Source organism: Apus apus, chromosome 14 (assembly GCF_020740795.1).
Source record: "Apus apus isolate bApuApu2 chromosome 14, bApuApu2.pri.cur, whole genome shotgun sequence".
Lineage (NCBI taxonomy): Eukaryota > Metazoa > Chordata > Aves > Apodiformes > Apodidae > Apus > Apus apus.
Window position 1 is genome coordinate 16,416,090 of NC_067295.1, and position 23,179 is coordinate 16,439,268.

General features: G+C 55.0%; 1 protein-coding gene across 5 annotated transcripts in view; it reads left to right on the top strand.

Moving 5' to 3' along the window:
• LOC127390480 (ankyrin repeat and fibronectin type-III domain-containing protein 1-like) overlaps nucleotides 1–23,179 on the top strand; it is a 248,294-nt gene that overhangs the window by 215,838 nt on the left and 9,277 nt on the right. For all 5 annotated transcript variants that reach the window (XM_051632188.1, XM_051632189.1, XM_051632190.1 and 2 more), the window contains 8 exons: nucleotides 16,827–17,028; nucleotides 17,316–17,523; nucleotides 17,801–17,995; nucleotides 18,254–18,367; nucleotides 18,960–19,057; nucleotides 20,484–20,574; nucleotides 22,422–22,529; nucleotides 22,764–22,863. In XM_051632188.1, the coding sequence (XP_051488148.1) occupies nucleotides 16,827–17,028; nucleotides 17,316–17,523; nucleotides 17,801–17,995; nucleotides 18,254–18,367; nucleotides 18,960–19,057; nucleotides 20,484–20,574; nucleotides 22,422–22,529; nucleotides 22,764–22,863 (1,116 nt within the window). The remainder of the gene's footprint in view (nucleotides 1–16,826; nucleotides 17,029–17,315; nucleotides 17,524–17,800; nucleotides 17,996–18,253; nucleotides 18,368–18,959; nucleotides 19,058–20,483; nucleotides 20,575–22,421; nucleotides 22,530–22,763; nucleotides 22,864–23,179) is intronic.

Here is a 23,179-nt window from a genome sequence, read left to right on the forward strand (position 1 = left end):
GTGTGAAGGGGAAACCTCATGGTTGTCTGAATCGCAGTGGGAGCCAAACCCTTCCTGATGGCCCCATGGATCCTCCACACCAGCTGGTATTTCCATAGTGTCAGTGAGCTGGATTTGGAGGATCCTAACTCTTCCAGTCTTCTTATCCAGCACACAAAAAATATCCCTACATTTATTTTAGTGGGAATAATGATAATAGTCCTGGTTTCCTTCTGGTGGTTGGGTCCTCAGACCTGCTAGCTTTGAACCTGGATTCTCCTTGAGCTGATTTGCACCCAGGGAAGGACAATGCTGATGAGTGGGGAGTCTGGAGCAGCCCCAGCAAGGCAGAGGGCCTGCCCCAGCCATGGGGACACCTTTGCCCTGGGAGCAGATGGGACCCCTGGCCTGGTTGCTGATGCTGTCAGGGACACAGGGGTTGGGAGCTGCAGGAGCATCAGCATTTCCAGATGGTCCTGACTGCCAGCAGTTTCACTGAGTACTTTTAATCCTCCCTTGATCCTTAAACAGTGGTTGTCCCTGATGTCCAGGTTTTCTCTGCTCTTAGATAGTTTCTTCCTGGCTGAGACACTTCTTCCTGCCAGAGCTTCAGGAACCTCCTGTTTATCTTCCTGGAGAGTGTCTCTCAGTGCCAGGTCAATATTGGACCTACTGGCTTGGATGCTGGCAGGATGGGCAGCACTCAGCAGGGAGGCCATACTGGAGTTAGCCCCAGGACACTTGGGACACTGAGGACCAGGTCCACAAGTGTGTTGGGATCTCTCTCCACTTTGGCTTGAGTCTTTCCTACTACCTGCATACTTGCTCTTCCCCATCGCTTGCTTCGCACCCACTGTGTTACCCACCTTTCTTCTGCCCTCTTGCTTGTTTTTCCAAGGTTTGTGAGCCCAGGTGAAAGCCACATCTCCTGAGCTTCATGCCTGCTGGAGGTCAGGGAGAAGCAGTTATGTTCCCCTCTGCTCCTGACTCCCAGATTTTTTTCTTTTCTCCCCAACATTGAAACATTCATTCATCTCTGCAGCGCATGGTGCAGCAGCTCCCTGCCCAGGGGCATTCTGCATTGCCTTTCTTTGCACTGTTAACAGGCAGGGTGGGACATGAATGAAGATCTTCGGGCACAAAGAGCTGTTGGGCAAGGTGGAGGAGGTTTGTGATTGTCCAAAACGGAGTTGGACACCTGGCAGCAGATGCCAGTGTCCTCGTGAGAAGCTGCACACAGTCTTCACTCTGACCACGGTGCAGGGGTTCACCTGAGCCCTCTCCAGGTCTGTTCCAACAGTCTGCCTGCCATCCAAGAAGTGTCCCAACAGAGCCTGTAAGGACTCACCAGTTAGTAACTGGAAGGCAGACCTCTCCTGTCTGAAGTCAGAACAGGCTCCATGCTGATGGTCTGCTGTGAAATGCTGTTGTTTCAGAGCTTTGATAAATGACCATAGGACATTAGGTGGTGGCATTTGTTAAGCATGGCCACCAGAGCAGCTGCTGTGCTGAGAGGAGCTCCAAAAACCATCTCTTCTTGGAGATTGAGGAATCTTCAGGATTGACTCTGGCCCACTGCCCCAACAGGAGCCATTCTCACCTTCGGTGGGATGCTGTGGCTTGTTGAGTTGATGTTCTCCATGCAAATCCTCCAGGTTTCTGAGGTTGTGGTTGTTGCAGCCTCTGAGATGGCAAGGGCTGCAGGTAGATCTGGCAGCATGGTTATTCTGCTCTTTCCACAGTCCTGTTCCTCCTCATTGCCCACAGGCTCCATGTTTAAGGACTGAGGTGGCCAGGAGGGAAATAACCCAGATAAGAAGTTCCCAACCCAAACTGACTCATCAAAGTTTCTGAACTTCAGCCATCAGGGAGGAGAGTGTCCTGAGCTGGGGGCCAGGCATGAAGTGCTGGCCTGGGCCACAAGACACATGGCTTCTGCTGGTCTGCTGAGTGACAAAGGGCAAGATCTGCCCCTCTTCATGCCTCAGTTTCCCACTCTTTAAAAGCAGCACAACAATCCTGACCTCTTTTCTCAGGCACTGAAATTTCCTGATGGAGGAGCTGGCTGTTGCATTAGGACACTTGGTAACTGGGGTCTTCTGCTGGCAAACCTGTTCCTCCAGCCTCATGGACAAGGTGGAGGCTGCCTCTGAGCTCAGAGCTTGCAGGTCAGAGAATCATAGAATCGTGTTAGCTGGAAAATACCTTGAAGATCATCAAGTCCAAACATTAACCCAACACTGCCAAGTCCCCACAGAATCACAAAATTATTAAGGTTGGAAAAGGCCTCTAAGATTATCAAGTCCAACCATCAAAACCAAGTCAGCACCACATCTACAGGGCTTTGTAATCCCTCCAGGGATGAGGACTCCACCACTGCCCTGGGCAGCCTGGGCCAGGGCCTGGCAACACCTTTGGGGAAGAAATTGTTCCCAGTATTCAATCTAAACCTCCCCTGGCACAACTTGAGGCCATTTCCTCTTGTCCTGTCACTTGTTCCTTGGGAAAAGAGACCAAAAGATGCCTGGCACCAAAATCCTTTCAGGCAGTTGCAGAGAGTGAGAAGGTCTCCCCTCAGCCTCCTTTTCCTCAGGCTGATCAGCCCCAGCTCCCTCAGCTGCTCCTGCTCAGACCTGTGCTCCAGACCCTTCCCCAGCTTCAAACTCACTGTTAGGCTTTGTAAGTTTAGGGCTGTGAAGAGGAGGAGGAGGAGCCAGTTGTTCTGGTCAGAGGCAGGGGCAGGAGTGGAGGTGGGCAGGTGACTCTTTCCAGGCCTGGGGAGATCTGGGCAGGTATAATCTGAAAATAAATGCTTTGGAGTTGAAATGTTCCAGTGCACCAGGCTCTGCAGTCAGAGGGTGCTCACTCCTGCTGTGTGATGGAGCCTTCAGCCATCCTGCAAGCCTGGCCTGGCTCAGAAGATGGAAGCCTTGAAGGAGACTCATTGGTGGGTCAGTTCCTGCTGCCTTGTGCCAGGAACAGCCTCAAGGGCAGAGAAAGCCCAGTGAGGCTTGGCTGGGTTTCTGTTGCTGGGAGAGACTTTTCTGCCTCTGGACCTCATCAGAAAGTGAAGTTGGGTGAAGGCAGGTCAGGGTGCAGGTGGGCAAGCAGGTCAGCTGAAGTCTAACACATGCCCAGGGGCTGCCAGGGCACCTTGTCACTGCCCAGTGCCCCTCATGGGTCACCAGTCATCCCCCCCTCTTCATCCTCCCTGCCGTGTGCTGGGCTGCCAGCCCTGCTGGCTCTGGGGACAGCTTGGGGCCAGGTCCAGCCGTGTGCCAGGCTGGGCAGGTGCTTGTGGTTAGGAGAGCTGGGTCAGGTTCCTCTGGGCACTGGAACCCTGCCGAGCAGCAGGCCATATCCTGGGAAGGAGGGAGGCTGCTGCTGGACACAGATAAGTCAGCGTGACATTTAGCTAATGTTCCTGCTTTCCCTGCTGTCTTGCTGGCTGTCCAAGGGGCTGTCCTTTGAGGGAGATTCAGCTGTGAGCATGTTCTTGGAGCTCCTTCAACCAGGAGGTGCTTTCTGTACAAGTGGAAGGCTGATGCTGCTAAGAGGTCCCATCCTCCCTGTGCTCTCCTGGCCCTGTTATGCCCTGGTCATGAGCTCTGGAAGGCTCGAGGCAAGCAGAAAAGCAGCTTTGCTCATGGAACACAGCTCCACTTGGGTGAACTTCACATGAACTCGTGAAGTTTGGTGGTTTTCTTTCCTGGTGGTGTAGGCAGGTCAGGAACAGGACGCTGCAGGTTGGTCACCAGGAAACCCAGGGGTAATGGAGAAGAGAACCCCTCTGGATTGAGGGCTTGTGGCTACAGTAAATTGGAAGGTGTGATTGAAGCCTGAGCCAGCCCATGTCACCACAGGGGACAAGATGTGGCACCCCAGGCCAGCACGTGGCAGGACATGGGCACCTAGAGGGACTTTCCAGGGCGGTGTGCAGCTCGGTCCCAAGGCAGCTCTATTGCAGCACAGAGCCAAGAGAAGCAGGGTGAGGAGCATGATGGGGTAAGAAGAGTTTCTCTGGAGCACCCGGGTGTCTCCACTGCCCCTCTCACTGCTCAATGGTTGGCAAGGAGGAGGAAGGAGACAGCAGCACCCACTGTGTGTTGGGGCCACCAGCTCTGTGAGATGTTTCCCAGCCTCTTGGTGATGGAGGAGGCTTAAAGGTGATGAAGGTTTAGGTCTGGCTTAAAGCTCCTGCTCAGTGTAACCACTTGAAGAGGGATCTTCTAAGTGCTTTGAGACATCTCTGAGGTGCTGGGGTTGGAGTGGCCTCCTCTCACCCTGGGCTGCCACCAAGGCCACCTGCAGCCATTGTCCCCTGCCACCCTTCTTCTGTGCTGCAGGGAAGTCATCCTCATGTGCTGCCATGGAGGAGCAAGGAGGGCACCTCTTCCCCCACCATGTTGATTGCAGAGAAGCCAGCAGGCCCCTGGTGAGGCTGGTCAACACTTCCAGCAGAAGTTGGTTTGCTTCTACCTTTGCCAGACTTTAACTGTTTGAGCTGCATTTTTCCATCCTCGTGCTGCCTCAGGCTGAACTTTCTCCCTTTATTTTTTTTCTTCCCAAGTTTCAGCAGAAGGTTGGGGGAAAATGGTAGCTTTGCCAATTTTTTTATTATTATTATTTTATTAATATTATTTTTTTCTCCTGGCTCTTTGTTTGAGGACCTCTGGTGCCTCCATGCTTTGGAAAAGAGACTTGAAATTTGGCAGGGTTGGTGCATTCCTGGTGGAAATCAACACAGATTTGGTCAAATTGTTGGTCTCTAGACAGCATGGTTGTGCATGCTTGGAAGAGCTCTTCAGAGGCGAGCTGCTGCAGTCCCCCTCTTCTTCTGTAAAGACACTCTGGCCTCCAGACCTGCTGCTCACCAGCTGCTCCAAACACCTCCCATCTCCCACCTTGCCCAGGCAAGCTCAGGTCAGGAGTGGTGACTGCAAGGAGCCTGAGCAGTTCTTTGCTCCTCCTTGTTAGATAGTCTTGAAGCACTTTACAAAAGACAACGGTGTCTTTGTCTCCATCACCCATGCATGGGAACTGAGGCAGTGGCTGTGGGCATCACCTGCCCCTCGCCCTCAGTGGCAGAGCAAGGGACGGAGCTCAGATCAGCTTGGACAGTGTCTTGTCTCTGGACCAGAAGCTAAAGCAATGGAGTGGAAGGAGAGAGAATATTTCCCAGTGCTCCCATGCCTTGTGAGACCTTGGGAAAGAGCATTTGCCCCCCCTGCCTCTCCCATGGGTCTGCTGATCAGCACCAAGTGTCTGACCTTTGACTTCGTGATCACTGTGATTTTTAACATTGCTTTTTTATATTAGTGTGGAAATCTTTTCTACTTGCTGTCCTGGGGACTCTGACAATTCTTCCATAGGCTCCATTATCCTCGGCTTTAGCTTCTCCACCTGATGGTATCTCAAAGCTTTCTGCAATTGGATGGAGCATGAAGTGGGAAACCTCTGGTCTGGTGGAGGCAGCAGGCCAGCTTTGGCTGGAAGGAGGCCTGGCTGGTCCTGAGGGCTCCCCAGCTAGTGCCATTTCAAGAGTGCTTGAGCCTTTGTGGGGTGTTTTCTAGCAAAATGGCAAAAAAAAAGCTGGCTTCTGCTCTTGGACCTCAGCATTTGGACCCTGACTCCACTGGAGACGCAGAGAGGGAAGGTTGACTTTGGCATTCGTGAGAGTTTTTGTGGTTGGGTGGCAGTGAATGTGCTCCTCTGGCATTTTTGGGTGGTGCTGGCATGACACCAGCAGCAGGGCTACATTGGTCTCTCCTCTCAGAGGAGAAGACCCTGGTGGGTGCTGGGCAGGGAGCTGGTCATGGAGTGAGCCAGGAGCAAATCCTGGTGTAAAGCTGTGCTGAACGGGAAGCCAGCCTGGGACAAGCCACCAGCAGCCCAAGGAGATCCCCAGCGGGGGGGTTGGTGGATGCTCTCGGTAGCAGTGCCAGGGAAACCCTGTGGGTAGTGACCCGTGTGCCCAGCATTGCTGGCTGGCTCCTGCTGGTTGCCTTCCAGTGGGAAAGGGGTTTTCTGACTCCAGTAACATTCGCCAGCTGGGCAGCAGCTCTGGAGCCGGGTGTGTGCATTTGTCTGTTCTTCCTTTGTGTCTTGGCCGTCGTCACCTCCTCCCTGCTGAGATCAATGCCTGTGGCCTGCCTTTTGTAAGCCCTTTGGGTGCAGCTCTGGAAGTCTTCAGCCAGTGGTGCTGGTTTCCATCGTGCAACTTTGGCGTGCTTGAGCAGCTTGGTCCCTGTCTAGCTGGATGGCTTGGGTAGGACACTAGGAGGGACATCCCAATGAAGGGCTGGGAGGTCTCCTGGGGGGTTGCAAAGCACAGGTGGGATGTAGTTGGCTGGGGATGGAGATCAGCCACAGGTGCGTGGAGGTGAGCTCAGAGGACCTCCATAGTTCCTTCTTGGGCCAATTTTCTACAATGTCATGGGTTTGGAGAAGAGGTGGGTTCCCATGGAGGCCGAATCTCACTAGTGTATTCTTCCTGGTGGCACCAGGTGGCGCAGGAGTGTAAAGGATTTGTTTGCATCCCCGCAGGTCTGGGTTCAAATAGGTTGACTCTCACTGCTGTGATGAGTCCGTAGGTCTTAGTCCCCACGTGGCTGTGCCCCCGTGTCAGGGCTAGCTGCAGCCCCAGGGCCAGGCAGCTGGGATGTGGCTCCCAGGACACTGGTTTCCAGCAGAGTGAGGAGCTGAGCCAACGTTTGAACCATAGCAAGAGGCCTGGGTGTGTGGGGGCTGTGACCCCCACCACCACAGAGCGGGGCACAGTGGTGTGGAGGAGCCAGTGGCAGTGGGGAGAGCCCCAGAGGGGCTCAACAGGGTGAGGAGGCAGCAGTGTGGGATATCAGGGACTCACAGAATGGGTTGGGTTGGAAGGAACCTCAAAGACCATGTAGTTTGGATGAGCATGGTCTTATATCCCTTCTCACTCTTCCCAGCAGGGCAGCTGGACCCTGGCACATGGCTGAGCATTCCCACAGTGAACATCCACCTTCTGCTCTTGCTGGGTCCAAGCTGGGGCCCAGCAGCCACGTAGGGGTAATTTTTTCCCCCCTCCTTGTACCTTCAGTGATCTTTGAGACCAGGCATTATATGACTCGGCTTCTGCATTCCGTGCCCCCAAGAGGAATTTGCACACATGCATCCATGGCACAGAGCAGTGCCTGCTCCTGGCAGGCCAAGCTGGGATAGGGTTTCTTCCTGAAAGAGGGGCAGTGAGTCCCCGCTGCTCATCCACTTTTAACATGCGGAAGTCTGATTTAGCCAGGGTGGTGCCAGCAGGTCGGGAGTGTCTTCCAGAGCACTGCTCCAGCATCTGGGCTTGTGAGGTGCTAGAAGGACTGGAGGAAGCCCCGTTGCAGTGCAGAGCAGGTGCTCAGCCAGTCCCTCAGTCTGCTTTCATTCCTACCAGCAAAGGTCCAGCTGGTGGGCCAGAAGCATGAAGCACATTTTGGGTGTTGGGACTGAACTGCTGGTTCTGGCAGTTGGCACGGTCAGCAGAAGTTGACACCAATGTAGATTCTGTGAAGGGCAGTTTGGGCACTGACCTTTAGGTCCTGTCTGTTTCTGCTGCCTGCTCCCTGCTGGCAGCTCAGGTCTAGTAGCTCCTGGGTGAGACCCTGAAGTGCAGAGGTGTGCAGAGGGCAGTGGTTTGCAGGGCACAGGCCTTTTCATGACACAGAAGAGGTCTGTAGATCACAGAAGAGGTTTCCAGGGCACAAAAGAGCTTTGCAGGGCAAAAGGGTCTGCAGGGCAGCCGCAAACCCCGAGCAGGCTGGCTCCAGGGCTGCACACGACTTCCAGCACTGCAGGACAGGCTCCGTGTTCCTCCTGCCCCTCAGCCACAGGGTTTTCAGGTGGTCCCAGGCCTGTGGTCACCCCCAGTGCTGCCTCTTGCTGCCCTGGAGTATCTGGTGCCAGGGTGGTCTCACAGGGCTTCCCCAGGAGCTCTGGTCAGGGCGTATGGGGCAGCCTGTCCCACTCCATCCTGTCTCCATCAGGTTCCAGTTAAAACCAAATGCGTTCTCCAGCCTAAGCTGCGTTGCCGTTTGAGTCCTTCCAAAAATGAAACAAATACCCACGGACTGCAATTCAAATTGCAGCTCAATTAGGGCTCGTTCCCAATGCGATCATAAAACCTCCAGTACGAAAACAAACAACCCAACCAAACCACATCCAAGCCTGACAGCATCCTCTGGAATGCCTTTAGAATAACAAGGGGGGCAGAGGAAGATGAAAGTGACATTGGCCAGTGGGAAGAGGGCTCTTGGGCCCCGAGGGGCAGCCCGGAGGTGGGCTGAGCAGGTGTGGGACTGGGCACTTTGGGATGGGGCCCACAAGGGATGGGGATGCTGGAAGACGAGGCCAGATGGCAACTGGGGCAGAAGTGTCGGGGCTGAGGGAGAGGGGGCAGCTTGGGGACCGTGGGGTGCAAGGGTTGGGCTGCATTCCCATGCAGGGTTTCGTGGGGTGAGGATGAAGAGGGTGCAGAGGTGTTGCGGAGCGAGGTGGTCGTGCTCTGAGCTGCTCCCCCGGCGGGTGCCGGGCCGGGGCAGGAGCTGGAATGCGTGTCCGGCGTAACCCGGGACGCGCCGCGTCCAGCCAGTCTGGTGCCGCGGCTCGGGTTTCACGGCCGCCGTTCAACCCAGCCATATTTAGCGTGCTCTTCTCTGGCCCGTCAGGGAGGGGAAGCCGCAGCACAACTAATAAAAAAAGCCAAACAAAAACAATGTAATTAAAGAGACTCAGCACTGCGTGTTCCCATAGCAAGGACGTTTACCCAAGACTTCCTTGCTCGGATACTTAATGTCAAGCAGCAATTAAAGGCTGGCATGGTGGGGAGTGCAGGGAGGAGGGTTTGCCCCAGCTGGGGGGTGAGAGCCCAGGGCTGGGCACGGCTCTGGAGGGCAGCTCTGCCACCCCGGTGCCTGTGCTGAGGGGCAGCGGGGGCTTTGGGTTCTGGAAGGTGCCCTGGGGACAAGCGGTGCTGGGGGCAGGGGAATGTGCACCCTGAGCAGGAGCTGCTGAGCCCCTTCAGGCAGGGACCTCCTTGTTCTGGAACACACACCCCTGTTTAGCTCCATCCCCATGGAAATTTGGTAGCACAAAAGCAGATTTTCCCCGTGCCAGCCTGCAGGCAGGGCGGGACAGGAGCTCTGCTGGGGCAAATCCTTGGGAAAAAAGGGAAGCCAGCAGAGCTGGGCTGGGTGCAGAGTCGAGGCCCTGACATGAACATTGCATCCCCCCCTCCAGCATCTGCTTCCTGACACGGGTCTGCAGATGGAGCCATGTGAACCTCTGGGATTTTCTGCTTGCCCCCCCTGGAGGGATGCCACGGGCTGCCCAGGGCCAGGCTGTGCCAGCGCTGCCCCCCCAGCAGCTCAGGGCTGGTGCCCACGGGCTGGTGGCACTGCCAGTGTCACCCGCCTTGGCTGGAGAGCCAGCCACTGCACCCTGTCCCTTAGCATGGTCACTGAGGTGACGTGTCCTGGCAAAGCTGTGTGTGCTGCCAGGGCAGCGGCTGCCCAGGGGACACGTGTATGTGGGCACAGCCGGGACAGTGCCACAGTGTGACTGCGCTGTGTGTGGCAGCTGTGTGGCCCTGGTGGCAGCTGTCACAGGGAACCAAGGAGCTGAACGTCTGATCTTGGTCATATTTTAATGGGGTTGAGCTACAGGCTCCTTCTGGGCTCATTTAAAAGCTCTGATCGGGATGGAAAAGAAAAAAGAAAGGAAAAGAAAAAAGAAAAGTAAAGAAAAGAAAAGAAAAGAAAAGAAAAGAAAAGAAAAGAAAAGAAAAGAAAAGAAAAGAAAAGAAAAGAAAAGAAAAGAAAAGAAAAGAAAAGAAAAGGAGAAAAGAAGAGAAAAGAAAAGAAAGAGAAAAGAGAAAAGGAAAAGAAGAAAAGAAAGAAAAGGGGAGAGGAGAGGAGAGGAGAGGGAAAGGAAAGGAAAGAGGAAAGGAAAGGAAAGGAAAGGAAAGGAAAGGAAAGGAAAGGAAAGGAAAGGAAAGGAAAGGAAAGGAAAGGAAAGGAAAGGAAAGGAAAAAGGAAAGGAAAGGAAAAAGGGAAAGGGAAAGGAAAGAAGAAGAAAGTAGAGAGGCAGTAACATCATCGTGGTGCAGCAGAATTTGCTTAAGCGTCTCTTCTCCTTTCTTCCTCCAAATGTGCTGCTGGGCCTGCAGAAACAGGGTGTTTTATGGGAGGCCTCTGCAGACTGTCAGCAAGTGATCTATTTGGTTGGCTCCAGAGCTCTCCTGGAGTCCCACAATCTCCATCTCTCCCAAACCAAAAGGCTGTGATTTTGGAGGGAGGTGCAGCAGGGTGAGCCTTAGGGCAGGCTTTTCCCTGCTGTGCAGCTCCAGGGCCATGGCTGTGCCTCAGGTGGACATGGCCTTGAGATGTGGGACATGGCCTCCAGCCCATGTTCTTCCCACTGGCATGGCCCCTCAAGCAGCTCAGCAAGGGTTGGTCCCTCTGTTCTCACCTCACGCTGCAAACACTGCACACCCAGCACCAGCATTCCCCTCGGGATGCAAAAGCCTCCTGACTTGGGAAGAGCCTGGACAGCGAGTGTGATGCTGACTTCCTCATGCTCCTGCAGGCTCCTCCACCTCTTTCCCTGCAGAGGTGCAGGGCTTTGAGTGCTGGTGGAATGAGGCTGATCCCACCCAGGATCTGCCCTTCTCCAGCTTATTCTCCAAGCTTCTGACAGTTGGCTTTCAAACCCAATGCCATGCCATGATGCCTGGCCATGAGGTCCACTCTCTGCTGCCTTGGCTCATGAGCTCCTCAAGGTGTGCACCATGTCATGCCCAGTATGGAGATAGCAAACCCGACATGCAGCCACACTGCCATCACCAAACTCCTGCCTGATGCTCAGGAGATTCTGGCCCGAGCCAGGGGCTGTGCAGCAACTCCTGGCCTTGCACCACACTGAGCTCCCCCGAGCTAATCGGGCTAATAGCGTTGGGCTTCTGGAGCTCCAACAAAAATGTCCTGGCAGGAGCAGGATCTATATAAGTTAGTTGTTATTGCTGAACAAAAGAGACATGCTCGCTTCGGCTCCATTCAAAAAAAAACCCCAGTGGGTTTGCCAAGTGGGGAAAAAAAGAGAAAATCTGTAGGAAACAAACAAACAAAGCCCTGGATCTGGTTTGGTGCCTTTCCCTGGACCCAGGTTTCAATAAGTAAGTGCATTTTTCCAGGCACGCAGATGTTTCCATGGAGCAGGAGTGTTTTGCTCTGTCTTTGCACAGCCAGGTCACTGCACAATATTTAAATACCTTTGAGGTCCATATGCCTCATGATGGGTAAATGGTGTGCAGGCTGTTCCCGGGAGCCCTGCCTTGCGGGGATGTGAAGCACAGAACTTCATCCTAGTGTGCCTTGGGGTGGGTTATGAAATCCCACTCTTTTGGAAGGGCTCCCTACTCATGATCCGTTTTGGATCCCCAGTCCTGAAAAATTGCTTGGGCAAAACGAGAGGAAAACGTGAGTGCATCAGCAGCTGGACCCTGCCCTTCTGAGTCGTGTTCCCATGAGCAAAGGGGCTCCTCTGTGTGTTAGGAGATCAACTGGACTCTGCTGTGGAGGATTTGGGAACTGAGTTATTGTGGCCATAGCGTGTGATTTTGTCTCCTGTGTGGGCCAAGTGTGAGCCTGGTCCTAGTGGAGAGGTTGGGCCCAGTGTGCTCAGACGAGGAAAGACCCCGTGCTCTGATTTCCTTGGAAGCAGCTTAGATGTTGATCTCCCCAGCTGATGCAAGATCCCAGTTTGGTCTGAGTTGTGGTGGCTGTCCCTGATATCTGATGCTTAGGCTTCTCCTGTCCTTTTCCTGTGCATTTTTTTTTGATAAAATGAGTACTGTGTACTGCAGTGCTGTGTCCAGCTCTGAAATCCCCAAGACAAGGACATGGACCTGTTTAAGTAAGTCCAGAGGAGGCCACAAGGACTATCAGAGGGCTGGAGCAGCTCTGCTATGGTGACAGGCTGGGAGAGTTGGGGTGTTCAGCCTGGAGAAGAGAAGGCTCCAGGGAGAACTTAGAGCTCCTTCAGTGCCTGAAGGGGCTACAGAGGGCTACTCTCTACTGGGGAGAGAGTTTTTACAAGGGCATGGAATGATGGGACAAGAGATAATGGCTTTTAAACTGGAAGAGGGGGAGATTTAGTTTAGACATCAGGAAAAAAGTATTTCCAGATGCTGTCCCAGGTTGCCCAGGGAAGCTGTGGCTGCCCCATCCCTGGAAGTATTCAAGGGCAGGTTGGTTGGGGCTTGGAGCAACCTGGTCTAGTGAGAGGTGTCCCTGCCCATGGAACGAGATGGTCTTTAAGGTCCCTTCCAACCCAAACCAGCCTGACATTTGATGATTCTATAACCCAGTGAACTGAATCGGAACGTGGTTCAGGAAAGCATCCCTGGCACCTTGTGCTAAGGTACCAAGGACATCCACAGTGCCACAAGGCTGCGATGAGCTCTGCAAGGACCCAGTCTTTCTCCTCCTCCCTGCCCCAAGCTTTCTCATCCTTTCAAAGCTCTAACACTCTTTCATCTTCCACCTTTCAAGCTCCCTTTTTCTTGCACACAGAGCCCCATGGCTTCTGCCTCTGCTGCATCAGGCTGCAGATGGCAGGGAGCAGCTTCCCAAAGTGACGGCCACCCCTGCTGACCCCAAGCACATGTGGCACTGAGCTCATGTCTGCCACTGTGGGCTGGAGCCTGCCCTCCCACTGCCAGCACAGGCAGACACTCATGAGCTCACCCCTTCCACAGCCAGCCTAGGGGGTGGCAGGGAGTGGGCAGCCCGGGGTTTTTGCTGGAAGGCTGTTGCCACCAGCAGCAGCATCGCATGCCCATGAGTGTTGTCACAGCTTGGGCTCCCACTGGTGGGAAGTGCTGTGGGACGACCACAGTGCACCCCACCAGCCACCTCATAGAATCACAGAATGATTTGGGTTGGAAAGGGCCTTTAAAAGCCACCTAGTCCAATCCCCCCAGCAGCGAGCAGGGACATCTTCAACTACATGAGGTTTCTCAGAGTCTCATCCAACCTGACTGAATGTTTCCAGGGATGAGGCTTCTACCACCTCTCTGGGTAACCTGGGCCAGTGCTTCACCATGTCATTGTAAAACTTGCTTCCTTATATCTAGTCTGGTGACCTCCAGGCAGAATGGTCATTGTCTGCCTGTCCTGGTGCCTCCAGTCCCTGAGATGGGAGTGGTGGTGACAGAGAGGACATGGTGCATGTTCCCCCTGGGGTTTGCACATCTGTGCTATGGGTGCCCAGTATGGGCTGCTCCTGTGGGTGCTTGGGGCAGGACAGCTGGCTCCTGGGGCTTTGGGGCAGTGGGGCTCCTTCCAGTCAGCCCCATGTCCAGGCTCCACCAGCAGGACAGGACATCCCTGGCTGACATTGGCTGCTTCTCTGCTGGAGGCTGGGAGAGGCTACGCCCTTAAACAAAATGCACTTAAAATCATATAATTACAACCATTATTAACACTGTTTACTAGGCCAAGATCTGCAGTACTGGAAACATTAAAAGCTAGAATATGCAGAAACCACAACCTTATAAACTACCCAGTGGATTTGCTTGTGCTTGTTGCAGAAGGAGGGATAAAATGAACTAAAATGAAGTTGTCTTTTGCTCATCCATCTTCACGTGCCTTCAAAAAAAAATTCCTCATTTACATTGGTTTCATAAGCTGGGCCTGGCCAGCTCTAACTCATCCCTTAGCAGAACTTCAGCCTCTTCCACGGAGTTGGCTGGTACACGGGTTTGTGACATTGCAGCCCCACTTAGGGTGAACCACCCAGATGGTTCATCCCACCTCCCTGATGGCTGCAAACATATCCCATGGCTGGGGCTGGCAAAGCTGCCATCCCCTGCCGCCCTCTTTGCAGTAGATAGGTAAATAATTAGTGACAAGAACTGATTATGGTTGAGATAAAGTTATCTGGGCTGCACTGAGGCTCTACAGGCAGAGGAGGTGGGACCTCCTCCCACCTCTCCCCACAGGATGAAGCTTTGCCTTCAGGGCCAGCTGGCAGTTGGTTGCTCCTACCTTGAGGGCACGACATCTGTGGGTGTTGTTTTCAGCTATCAGTTGCTCCTGCAAAGTTTAGCTCTAGATAAATCAAGAGTATTTCGCTGAGGCCAGATGACTCATAACCACAGGGCAGGAAACTCTTTTATCTCCGGGGCAGCCAGTTTAATATAGATAGATGTTCACTCCTGAGCGCTGAATAATTTCCGTCTCTTTACTTCTCATTAAAAGCAAAACAGATGAGGGAAAATAGTGAGAAATTTCTCTGTGTCGCCTCTGTTTCTAGCATCTCTCAGAGAACTTCCTCCAAGCTGTGCAGCCAACCTGTACTGGATCATTTGCCATATATTTTAATTGGCAGAAGAAAGTGCTTTTGCTCCAAAGCACCACTCCTCTTTTTAAACCTTGATTTTGCAGGCATGCATGAAGCCAGGATGTGTTACAACAGGGTCTAACCCAGCTTCCAGAGGGGTGCTTTTGGGGTCTTCCCTTCTTTGCTGTTACGGAAGATCATTGTTGCCTCCTTGGATGAAAGGGAACCATAGGGGAACTGGGCACCTTGTTGAGGAGTGTTCTAGAAAAGCTCTTCACCTCCAAGCAGCAGCTGGGGTGGGGAGAGGACCTGGGCAGTGAGGAGCTCTTATACAGAAAAGAACAGGCAAGGTTTTGCTGGAGAGTGTCTCGAGTTGGTTATTTCTCTTTCCTGGGTATGTGAGATAGCACTTTGCTTCTTGGGCTTGGTACATGGGTCAGGACCTGCCTTCCTGGGTGCCTCTCTTGCACAGGAATGAGTGGCTTCTTTCTCTTGATTTCTGTCTAACAGTGACAGCAGAGCTGCTTGATGCTTTTCTGCTCTTTTGATATCTGGGGTCTTGTATTTGTCACCTGTAGAGGCTTGTATGTGCTGTGTGCTCCCCTTGGCGTGAGGAGATTTCAGCGCTGGCCATGCCAGGAGCTGCTCCATGTCCATGATGAAACGCGATGTGCTCAGGCTGGCACAGCTGTAAGCTGAGGACTCTGTGTCCAGAGCTGAGTAGGTCCCCGTGAGCCCAGGGCTGGTTCTCCAGCCCTTCCCTGCATTCCCTTCCACAGGTGATGCCCTCCTGGCAAAGAGCTTCTCCGCTTCCTCCCCACCAGAACCAGCAGGATCCAGCTATGTGCATCTCACTGGCCTCTGCAGGGTGGCTTAGGGATGTCTTGCCACCTGAAGCCCACACAGTTGGTGTCCTCTGTCTGGTTGGTAAAGCCCTGCATTCAGATAACCCACATCCCTGGAGGAATCCAGGGCAGCAACTTGACACTGTGGCTGGGGCCACACTCCAGGCCTCCAAATCCACAGGCTGAAGCCAGTGAGATGAGTGATCAACAGAAACCAACCTCCCCATCATTTTCTGCTTTTAAATATCACAGCTATAAAAGGGGCGATCATTGCAGGACTTTTGCAGCCCACTGTGCCTCTTCATCTGAAATCAGGGTGATAAAGAGCACATCTCGAGGTTGTTATTAATATCCTGCCTCCTGATGAGGGCTTTATAAACATCATCATCCCAGGCCCATCTTTGCAGTAGCATTTTGACATGATCTTTTAGACAACTGTCATGGTTTTTTTTTTATTACATTTGATATTTAAACAAATAAAGTGATAGGAGGAAGACCTTGTCCTTAAATATCTGACCTTATACACAGGGGTATGAGGTCAAAACTGGGAGAAACTGTGTTTAGTGTAGTGGTGCTCAGTGATGCTCCTTGTCTGAGCACTGTGCCATGGGCTGTGGCAAGGAGGGAATGGGATGTTTGACACTAGTGAAAGCCCTCGGTGCTGTGAATGGGCAATAGTCCCACACAGCAGCCAGGCCACCCTGAGGATGAGGTCTTTGTGGGGACATGAGGGTCACAGCTAGAGGGAGAGGGGCAGCTCCCCCTCTGGGAAGCCAAGAAAAGGTGCCAGGATTCCTAGGGACTCATACATGTTTATCATGGTTATTTAAGGTAGAAATCAAAAGCAGTGTGGAGAAAAGGTTTGGCAGCTTAATCGTTGTGGAGAGACAAGGTGAGGAGCAGCTGTGGAGCCTGGGACTGTTGGTGAGCAGGAGACTGGGGGTCACTGGTCCCCATCAGGACCTGATGTTTTCTCAATGCCTTTTGTGCCTTCCCTGCTTCCACATTCCTTTCAGAGGGTGCCCTTTGCTGGAATAAAGACCCCAAGGAAAGTCACGTTCCAAAGAGGGCTGAGGAATGGTGATAAGCACAGGAGACAGATTCCTGCTAGAATGATGGGTGTGGAGGGGGTGTGCAAGGCCATCCCAAACTAACTGCATGGTGGGTGGGGGATGTTGGTCCCTGCAGCCCCCACTGCTCAAGCTGTCTGGACAACCCCAGGTAGGAGCTGAGTGGTAGAGACTGGGAGCAAGGAGAGGGTTTGCTGGTGTCATGAATGGAGACAGGATGCAGAGCTGAGCAGCCTGAGGTTGCTTGGGGCATCCCAGCTGGATGACAGTGTGGGGCTAGACTGGCCCAGTTGGGCCAGAAGGAAGTGTCTCACCCACAGGGTTTGTATGAGCTCCTCAGGACTTCCACAGGGCTCACAGCAGCAATGGGAAGGAGGAACGGACTGGCCAAATGATGGCGAGTGGATGAGGGCACTGCTGGCACCAGCATTCACGGAGCAGCCACTGGTATCAGTGTTGCCCCAGCACTGCTCTGCCTCTCCTGCCTCATGCCCTGGTCCCAGCGCTCCCTTTCTGGCATCTCCTCCCATGCTTCATCTCCCCACACCTCCTTGCCTTCTCCCAGGTCATCCTCCCCTAAAATGACGCAGCAGATGCGGGACCTGCAGCTGGCACAGGCCAGGAAGCCTCCGGGCCCTTCCTCGCCCAACGCGGCCAAGAGGCTCTACCGAAACCTGTCGGGGAAATTCCGCGTCAACTACACGTCCTTCGATGAGGGCAGCCTGGTGGGACGGGCCGAGAAGGAGAAGCTCCGCAAGTCCTACCTGGTCAGTGCCCTCTGGCTCCATCCAGCACCACCACAGCTGGGAAGATGGGGATGGAGGGTCCATGCATGGGCAATGTTGATGTCTGGGTGGAAGCTGTGGGTGGGGATGGTCCTGGTGTTTGCTCAGCTTCATCTGGCTGTGTCTGCAAAGAGCTGGTGCTCCTGAGCCCCTGGGACCAGGGAAGCCCCCCCTCTCTGGGTTTGCGGAACATTGGTGAAGGGCTGGGGTGTTGGGTGGGTGGGAAGAAGGGTGCCTGATGCTCAGCCAACCAGTCTCTCTCTGTCCAGTTCCAGAGCAATGCTGCCCTCTTTGAGGCTGTGGAGCTGCAGGACCTAGACAGAGTCCAGGAGCTGCTGAAGCAGTACAGCCCTGAGGAGCTGGACCTTAACACCCCCAACAGTGAGGGGCTGCTGCCCCTGGACATTGCCATCATGACCAACAACGCTCCCATCGCCAGGGCCCTGCTCCAAGCAGGAGCAAAGGAGAGCCCGCACTGTGAGTCAGTGCTGAGGAGCCCTGCCATGCCCATCACCTGAATCTCCAGCCTGGTGGAGTGAGGCACCCCAGGAGCAGGGGCTGGGTGGGGAGGAGGTCAACTGGGCTCTGAGAAGCTGGTGTGGGCTGTAGCTGGGACTTGAGTGGAGCCGTGAGCGGAGTCTGAGAGCAGGACACAGAGGGGAGGACGGGGTCTCGGGGTGGGGACATGGTGCCAACAGAGCCAGGGCTTGCCCTAACTGCCTTCTCTTCTCTCCTGGGACCCGTGGCCCCACAGTCGTGAGCCTGGAGAGCCGCTCGCTGCACGTCTCCACGCTGGTGCGGGAAGCAGAGCAGCGCGTCAACGAGCTGACGGCGCAGGTGGTGAACGAGGCGCCCAACACCGACTGCTCCGAGAAGGAGAAGCAGCTCAAGGCCTGGGAGTGGAGATACAGGCTTTACAAGCGCATGAAGGCAGGGTTTGAGCATGCCCGTGAGTGCCCATAGCAGGGTCTGGGGGGCAGCCCCTGAGCTGGGGGAGGAGCAGGGCCATGTGAGCTCCAGGCTGTGCATGGTCCATCAAAGGATCCCCACACCCTGTAGCCAGGGCTTTATGCCCTGTGTGTTGGGTGCACAGGGGGGTGAGTGCTCAGGGACATGCCCCAGGGCATGGGGGGAGGCCCAGGAGGGACACTGAGGGGTTCAGAGTGACTGTCCTCACTGTAATGGTCCCTGTGCTCTCTGTCCCCAGGAGTGCCAGATGCCCCCACCAATGTCCACCTCTCGGTGGCCAGCAGCTCCTCAGTGCAGGTGACCTTTCGGGAGCCCCTGAGCGTCAACTCAGCCGTTGTCACCAAGTACAAAGGTAAGGACCAGGGTCCCCACAGCAGTGCAGGGGACATGCAGCCATGACAGGCACCTTAGGTGTGTCAGTGGATGTGCTGGGAAACTCACTCCATATCACACCAGCATGCCAGGGACATGGCCAGTGCTGCTGAGCTCCCATCAAGCCACCTTTGTGCTCAAGTACAGGAGGAGTCAGGTCCACATGCTGGAGAGCCCAGCCACCACCCAGACAGTCTGAGCTGGATCAAAACACTGTCCTGCACCAAGGCAAAAAGCAGGGTGTCACTTATTTGCCACCCCCTCATCCTGCTGTCCTTTGCTGTCCTGCCATTCCCTCACCCTTTAGCCACTTATTTTTGGCTTCTGGGAGGATTTAATCCATCCCGAACTCCTGACCCATCATTTTAGGGCACTGACCCTGCCTGACACGGCTGGGTGAGGAGGACCATGACTCCCTGTGCTGTCCCCCAACCATGGCTTCCCCTCTCCTCTGCTGTCACTCTGCTCCTCCAGTTCTGTTGCTGTTCTGCTGGCCCTGCTGGGCTGCTGCCAGCCCTGGTAGCCCAGCCCTACTCTGGGGCCTAAGGGCACCTTGGGCTCTCTCCTTCCAGTGGAGTGGAGCTGCTCTCCCACCTTCTTGCCGCTGCTGGGGGAGGCCATCATCGACAAGCTGAAGAACCTGCACTACACAATCCAGGGGCTGGTGTCGGTGAGCTCTTGGGGTCTCCCGGGGGGGTCTGGGCTCAGGGGGAGAACCCACAGCTGGGAAAAGCCTCTGGCCACTGTGCATGGGGTCGTTCCCTGCAGTGCTGAGGGGAGGGGCTGGGGCATCATTTCAATCCAGAGGAACAGGATTGTGCCATGGTGGTGCTCAGCACAGCCTGGGAGAGGCATCTGTCTGTCCCTGCATGGCTGTGGCTGCCCTGGCCAGGGGGAAACCCCCTGCACGAGGTGCCTGGGGACTCTCGAGTGGCAGGCAGAACAGGGCCATTCATCCCACGCCTGATTTATCCCCTGTCCCCCACCCCGCTCCTGTCTCCACCCTGGGCAGTAAATCACTGGCTCGTTCTTTGCCGCCTGCACAGACCAACCCCCTGCACCAGCCTGGCGCTCACTGGAGAGGGGGACCAGCCCTGTCCCCATCTCCAGGAGCTCAGAAGGTCACAGGCTGGCTGGGGCAGCAGCTTCCCACTGTTTTATCTCCCTGAGAATCACAGGGGACACGCTGCCTGTCACCTGTCCCCTCCCTGGGGGCTGCCAGCCTGTCCTTGGCAAACATTGGCCTGGTGGGGGTCAGTGGGGTGGGATGAGGACCATGGCAGGATGGGGACCACGCCAGGATGGGAACCGTGGCAAGATGGGGGCTGCAGTGGGATCTGGACTGTGGCAGGATGGAGCTTGGGATGGGAATACAGTGGAATGCTGGAACGGGTGCAGCACCAAAGCTCCAGGACAGGCAGGGACTCTTGGCTCCAGGAGTGGGGAAAGCTCTTGATGCAGTTAGAGGGGCTTGGCCATGGGGGCAGTGCGGGAGCCCCGGAGCTGCTGTGGGAGCAGGAGGGCTGCCCTGGTGCAGGCAGGGCAGGGCTCGAGGGCAGCCTGGAGCTGCTGTGGAAAGGAGCCAGCCTGAGCCCATCCATCATGCTTTCAGAGCTGCCTCACAGGCTCCTGTCCACCTTCATGAGTGCCTGGAGGCCTTGTAACATCTGGCAGCTTGACTGAGCTTTAATCAGAGGCCTTTAATCACTTTAATCTGCCACAAGCCCTTGACACTGTTGGGCCAGCTCCTTCTCTCTGGGGACTGGACCCTTGCAGGAAGGCAGCAGCACCCCAACCCTCCAGGCTGTGGAAGCCTCATGTCTTTGGGACTGGAGCATCTCCTGGCAAGGGGCATTTGCATTGTACTTTCTTTCCTCTGCCTCCCCACAAAACCAGCCAGATGGGATGTGGGGATTCTCTGGTGCCTGATAACAAGAGCTTTGTACAGCTGGGGGAGGTCAGACCCAGCAACCCAGGGTGTGGGCTCCTAGTTTAGTACTCTTCATGGTGTACTGGGCTACAGGGGGATCCTCCTTCCCTCACATGCCAAGCTGGGAGAGGTTCTGATGCACTAAGTATGGCTTCCCTTCTCACAGGGCACAGCATACTACGTCCAGGTGTCTGCCTACAACATGAAGGGCTGGGGACCCCCCCAAGCCTCCGTGCCCCCTTTTGCCATCCCTTCCAGTAAGTACCACTGGGAACGCCGGACTGCCTGTGGGATGGATGGGGGGAGGCAGCAGTTCTCTGTGCCATCTGAGGATCCCTGTCACTGCTGGAACAGGGTCTGGTGGGATGGATAAGGGGAACTGGCAGGTCCCTGTGCCATCCAGTGATCCCTCTCGCTGCTGGGATGGGGTCTGGTGGACCTGAGAGCAGAGGCAGCATTTGGAGTCTTGGGCCAAGCAGTCGGGCTATGCCTCGGTGTCCAGGGTGCTGGCAAAGCTCCAGCTGATAGGAGCTTTGCCAAATACTCATTTTTCAACCTTAAATTCTCCTGGCTGCATAGTAAAGGCTGAGCCATTTTAGGCAGCCTGGATCAGCTCATCCTAAAGGGGAAGCCAGGAGAGAGGATGCTTTGCTTTCTCAGTTGAAAGGAAAGCCAAGCAGCCACCTCCTCTGGGAATAAAAACCACCTCTGGGTTTTTTAGCAGAGGTTTGTAATTTAGTACAGGACAGCTTTTGAGAGGGCTCAGTCCTTACCACCTCAATGGCATCTGCCCCAAAGCTTGTGCAAAATCCACATGCTTGGGGGGAACATGGTAGGATGTCCCAGCTCAGCCCCTGGAGATGCCCTCAGGGCTCAGAGCCATCCTGGTCCTGGGTGCCAATTGGCCTGGAGCCCTCCCTGTTCCAGCGTGTGCTCTTGCCCATCCAGCCCAGCCACGGGCACCTGTGTTCCCTGGCACTGACCTGGGATGGGGTTCACAGGCCCCACTGGAGACCAGCTCTGGGCTGTCAGCACCTACCTCCCCAGGCTGGCACCAGAGCAAGTGGGGGGAAAAGCCACCAGTTTTACAAAAGGCACACCCAGGCACTGGGGGAGACAGGCCAGAAGGACCCAGCTGGAAGGAGCAGTGCCTGAGGGTGAAGGTCAGAACTCAGTGGACACTGAGGTGGCCTCTGGCCCCACCGCTGGTCCCAGATGGGTCTTTGCTGCATGGTGGTCCCACAGGATCAGCACTTTAAAGCCCCTTTGCCATCCCACTCTGGTCACATTCACCCTGTGGCATGGAGACAGAGTGTGAAGGAAGGGAATCAGACAGGAGTGGGGTTTATTTATTTTTATCTCCTTTAGTATTTCTCCCTTCAGCAAAGATCCCTTCCTGACCCAGCAGAATATAGTCAGGCACTTCCCTGGGTGTTTTTAAAAGCTCCTAAAAATAGTGGTGAGCCCCAGCCAAAGTTAACAGAGCTGAACTTTCCACAGAAAACAGCAGCAGGCAGGACACAGGGGGTGTTCAAAGCAATTAATGTAAAGCTAATGCAGAAGCACCAGCGGGTCCCCAGCCCTGCTCCTGCTCCTTCTGTACTGCTGCTGCTCCTGCTCCTGCCTCACAGCGGGTGGAGCTGCCAGAAGAGCTTCTTTCTGTGTTTGCTGAGGTGAGCCCAGCTCTCAGCACTCCCTCGGAGGAAGCTGCAGCTCTGGGGAAGACCTGGAGGAAGACACTGAAAAGACTTATTTTTTAAGGCTGGTTAAGTGTGGCAGTGAAAGATGGGAGCTTGTTCTTTCCCTCTGCTGTGTCCCCACCGTGCTGTGGTGTGACTGGTGTCCATGGGCTGCTGTGCACAGCTAGGGTGCTCCAGGAAAGAGGGGTGCAAAAACCAGGGATCTCCTAAAACTCAGCCCACCCAGAGGTGCACAGCACCCATGACTGCTGCCATGCTGTGCCTGTGGGACACACAGGTGGGGTGCCAGGAGGTGACCTGCTGTGGGCAGGAGGGGATGGAAAGCCTTGCTTCTTCTAGGTGGAGGGGTGGATGCTGGGTGTGATGGTAAGGTGCTGGGGGTGATTCTGGTCTGTCCCCCCCAGACTGGCGGGAGTATGATGGCCGGGCTCCACGGCGAAGGGGACAAGCAGAAGCTCTGGACCATCTGCTGGGCCAGGTGAAGACAGTCCACCAGCACTGCATTTGCCACGGTGAGTGCATAGCAGGGAGGCTGGGGATCCATCTTGGGCCTCCAGGGCTGGGACGCGCTGGGGGCTAGAGTAGCACCGGGAGTAATTTTGTCCCATGGGTGAGCGTAGCAGGGGGACAGCTCCAGCAGTGGAGACCTCGGCAGAGCCTTCCCAATGGGTGGGCGTGCTGTGCCTTGGGCTGCCAGCAAGGCTCTTTCTGTCCTGCTGCAGCAACCTCTGCTCTCTGCTCCCCAGAACCCTGCAAGAACCAGTCCCAGAGCAGGAAGCACTCCGTGTCCAAGAGCCTCAAGCACCTCTTCCACCCTGGCAGCAAGTTTCTCAAGACGCTGAAGCGGTGAGAGGCTGGTGTGCTGGTGGGTAGCCCAGCTCCCAGCAGGGACACGGGGCTAGGCCAGCAGCTGCAAGCACAGGGTAGGGACTGGAGGGTGCTCAGAGGTGGGTCCTTGCCTGGAGCAAGCTGGTGGTGTCAGTGGAGATGAGTTGCATTGCCCAGAAATCAAATGATTCTCTTTGGTGTTTCCATTTGGACCAGCCAAGCTGTGCCCCCTGCCCAGATCCCTGCACCATCTCTGAGCATCACCCAACACCCCACCCTCCTCCAGACCCCACCACCCTCCCACCACCCACCTTCACACTTGGCCTCCAGGCAC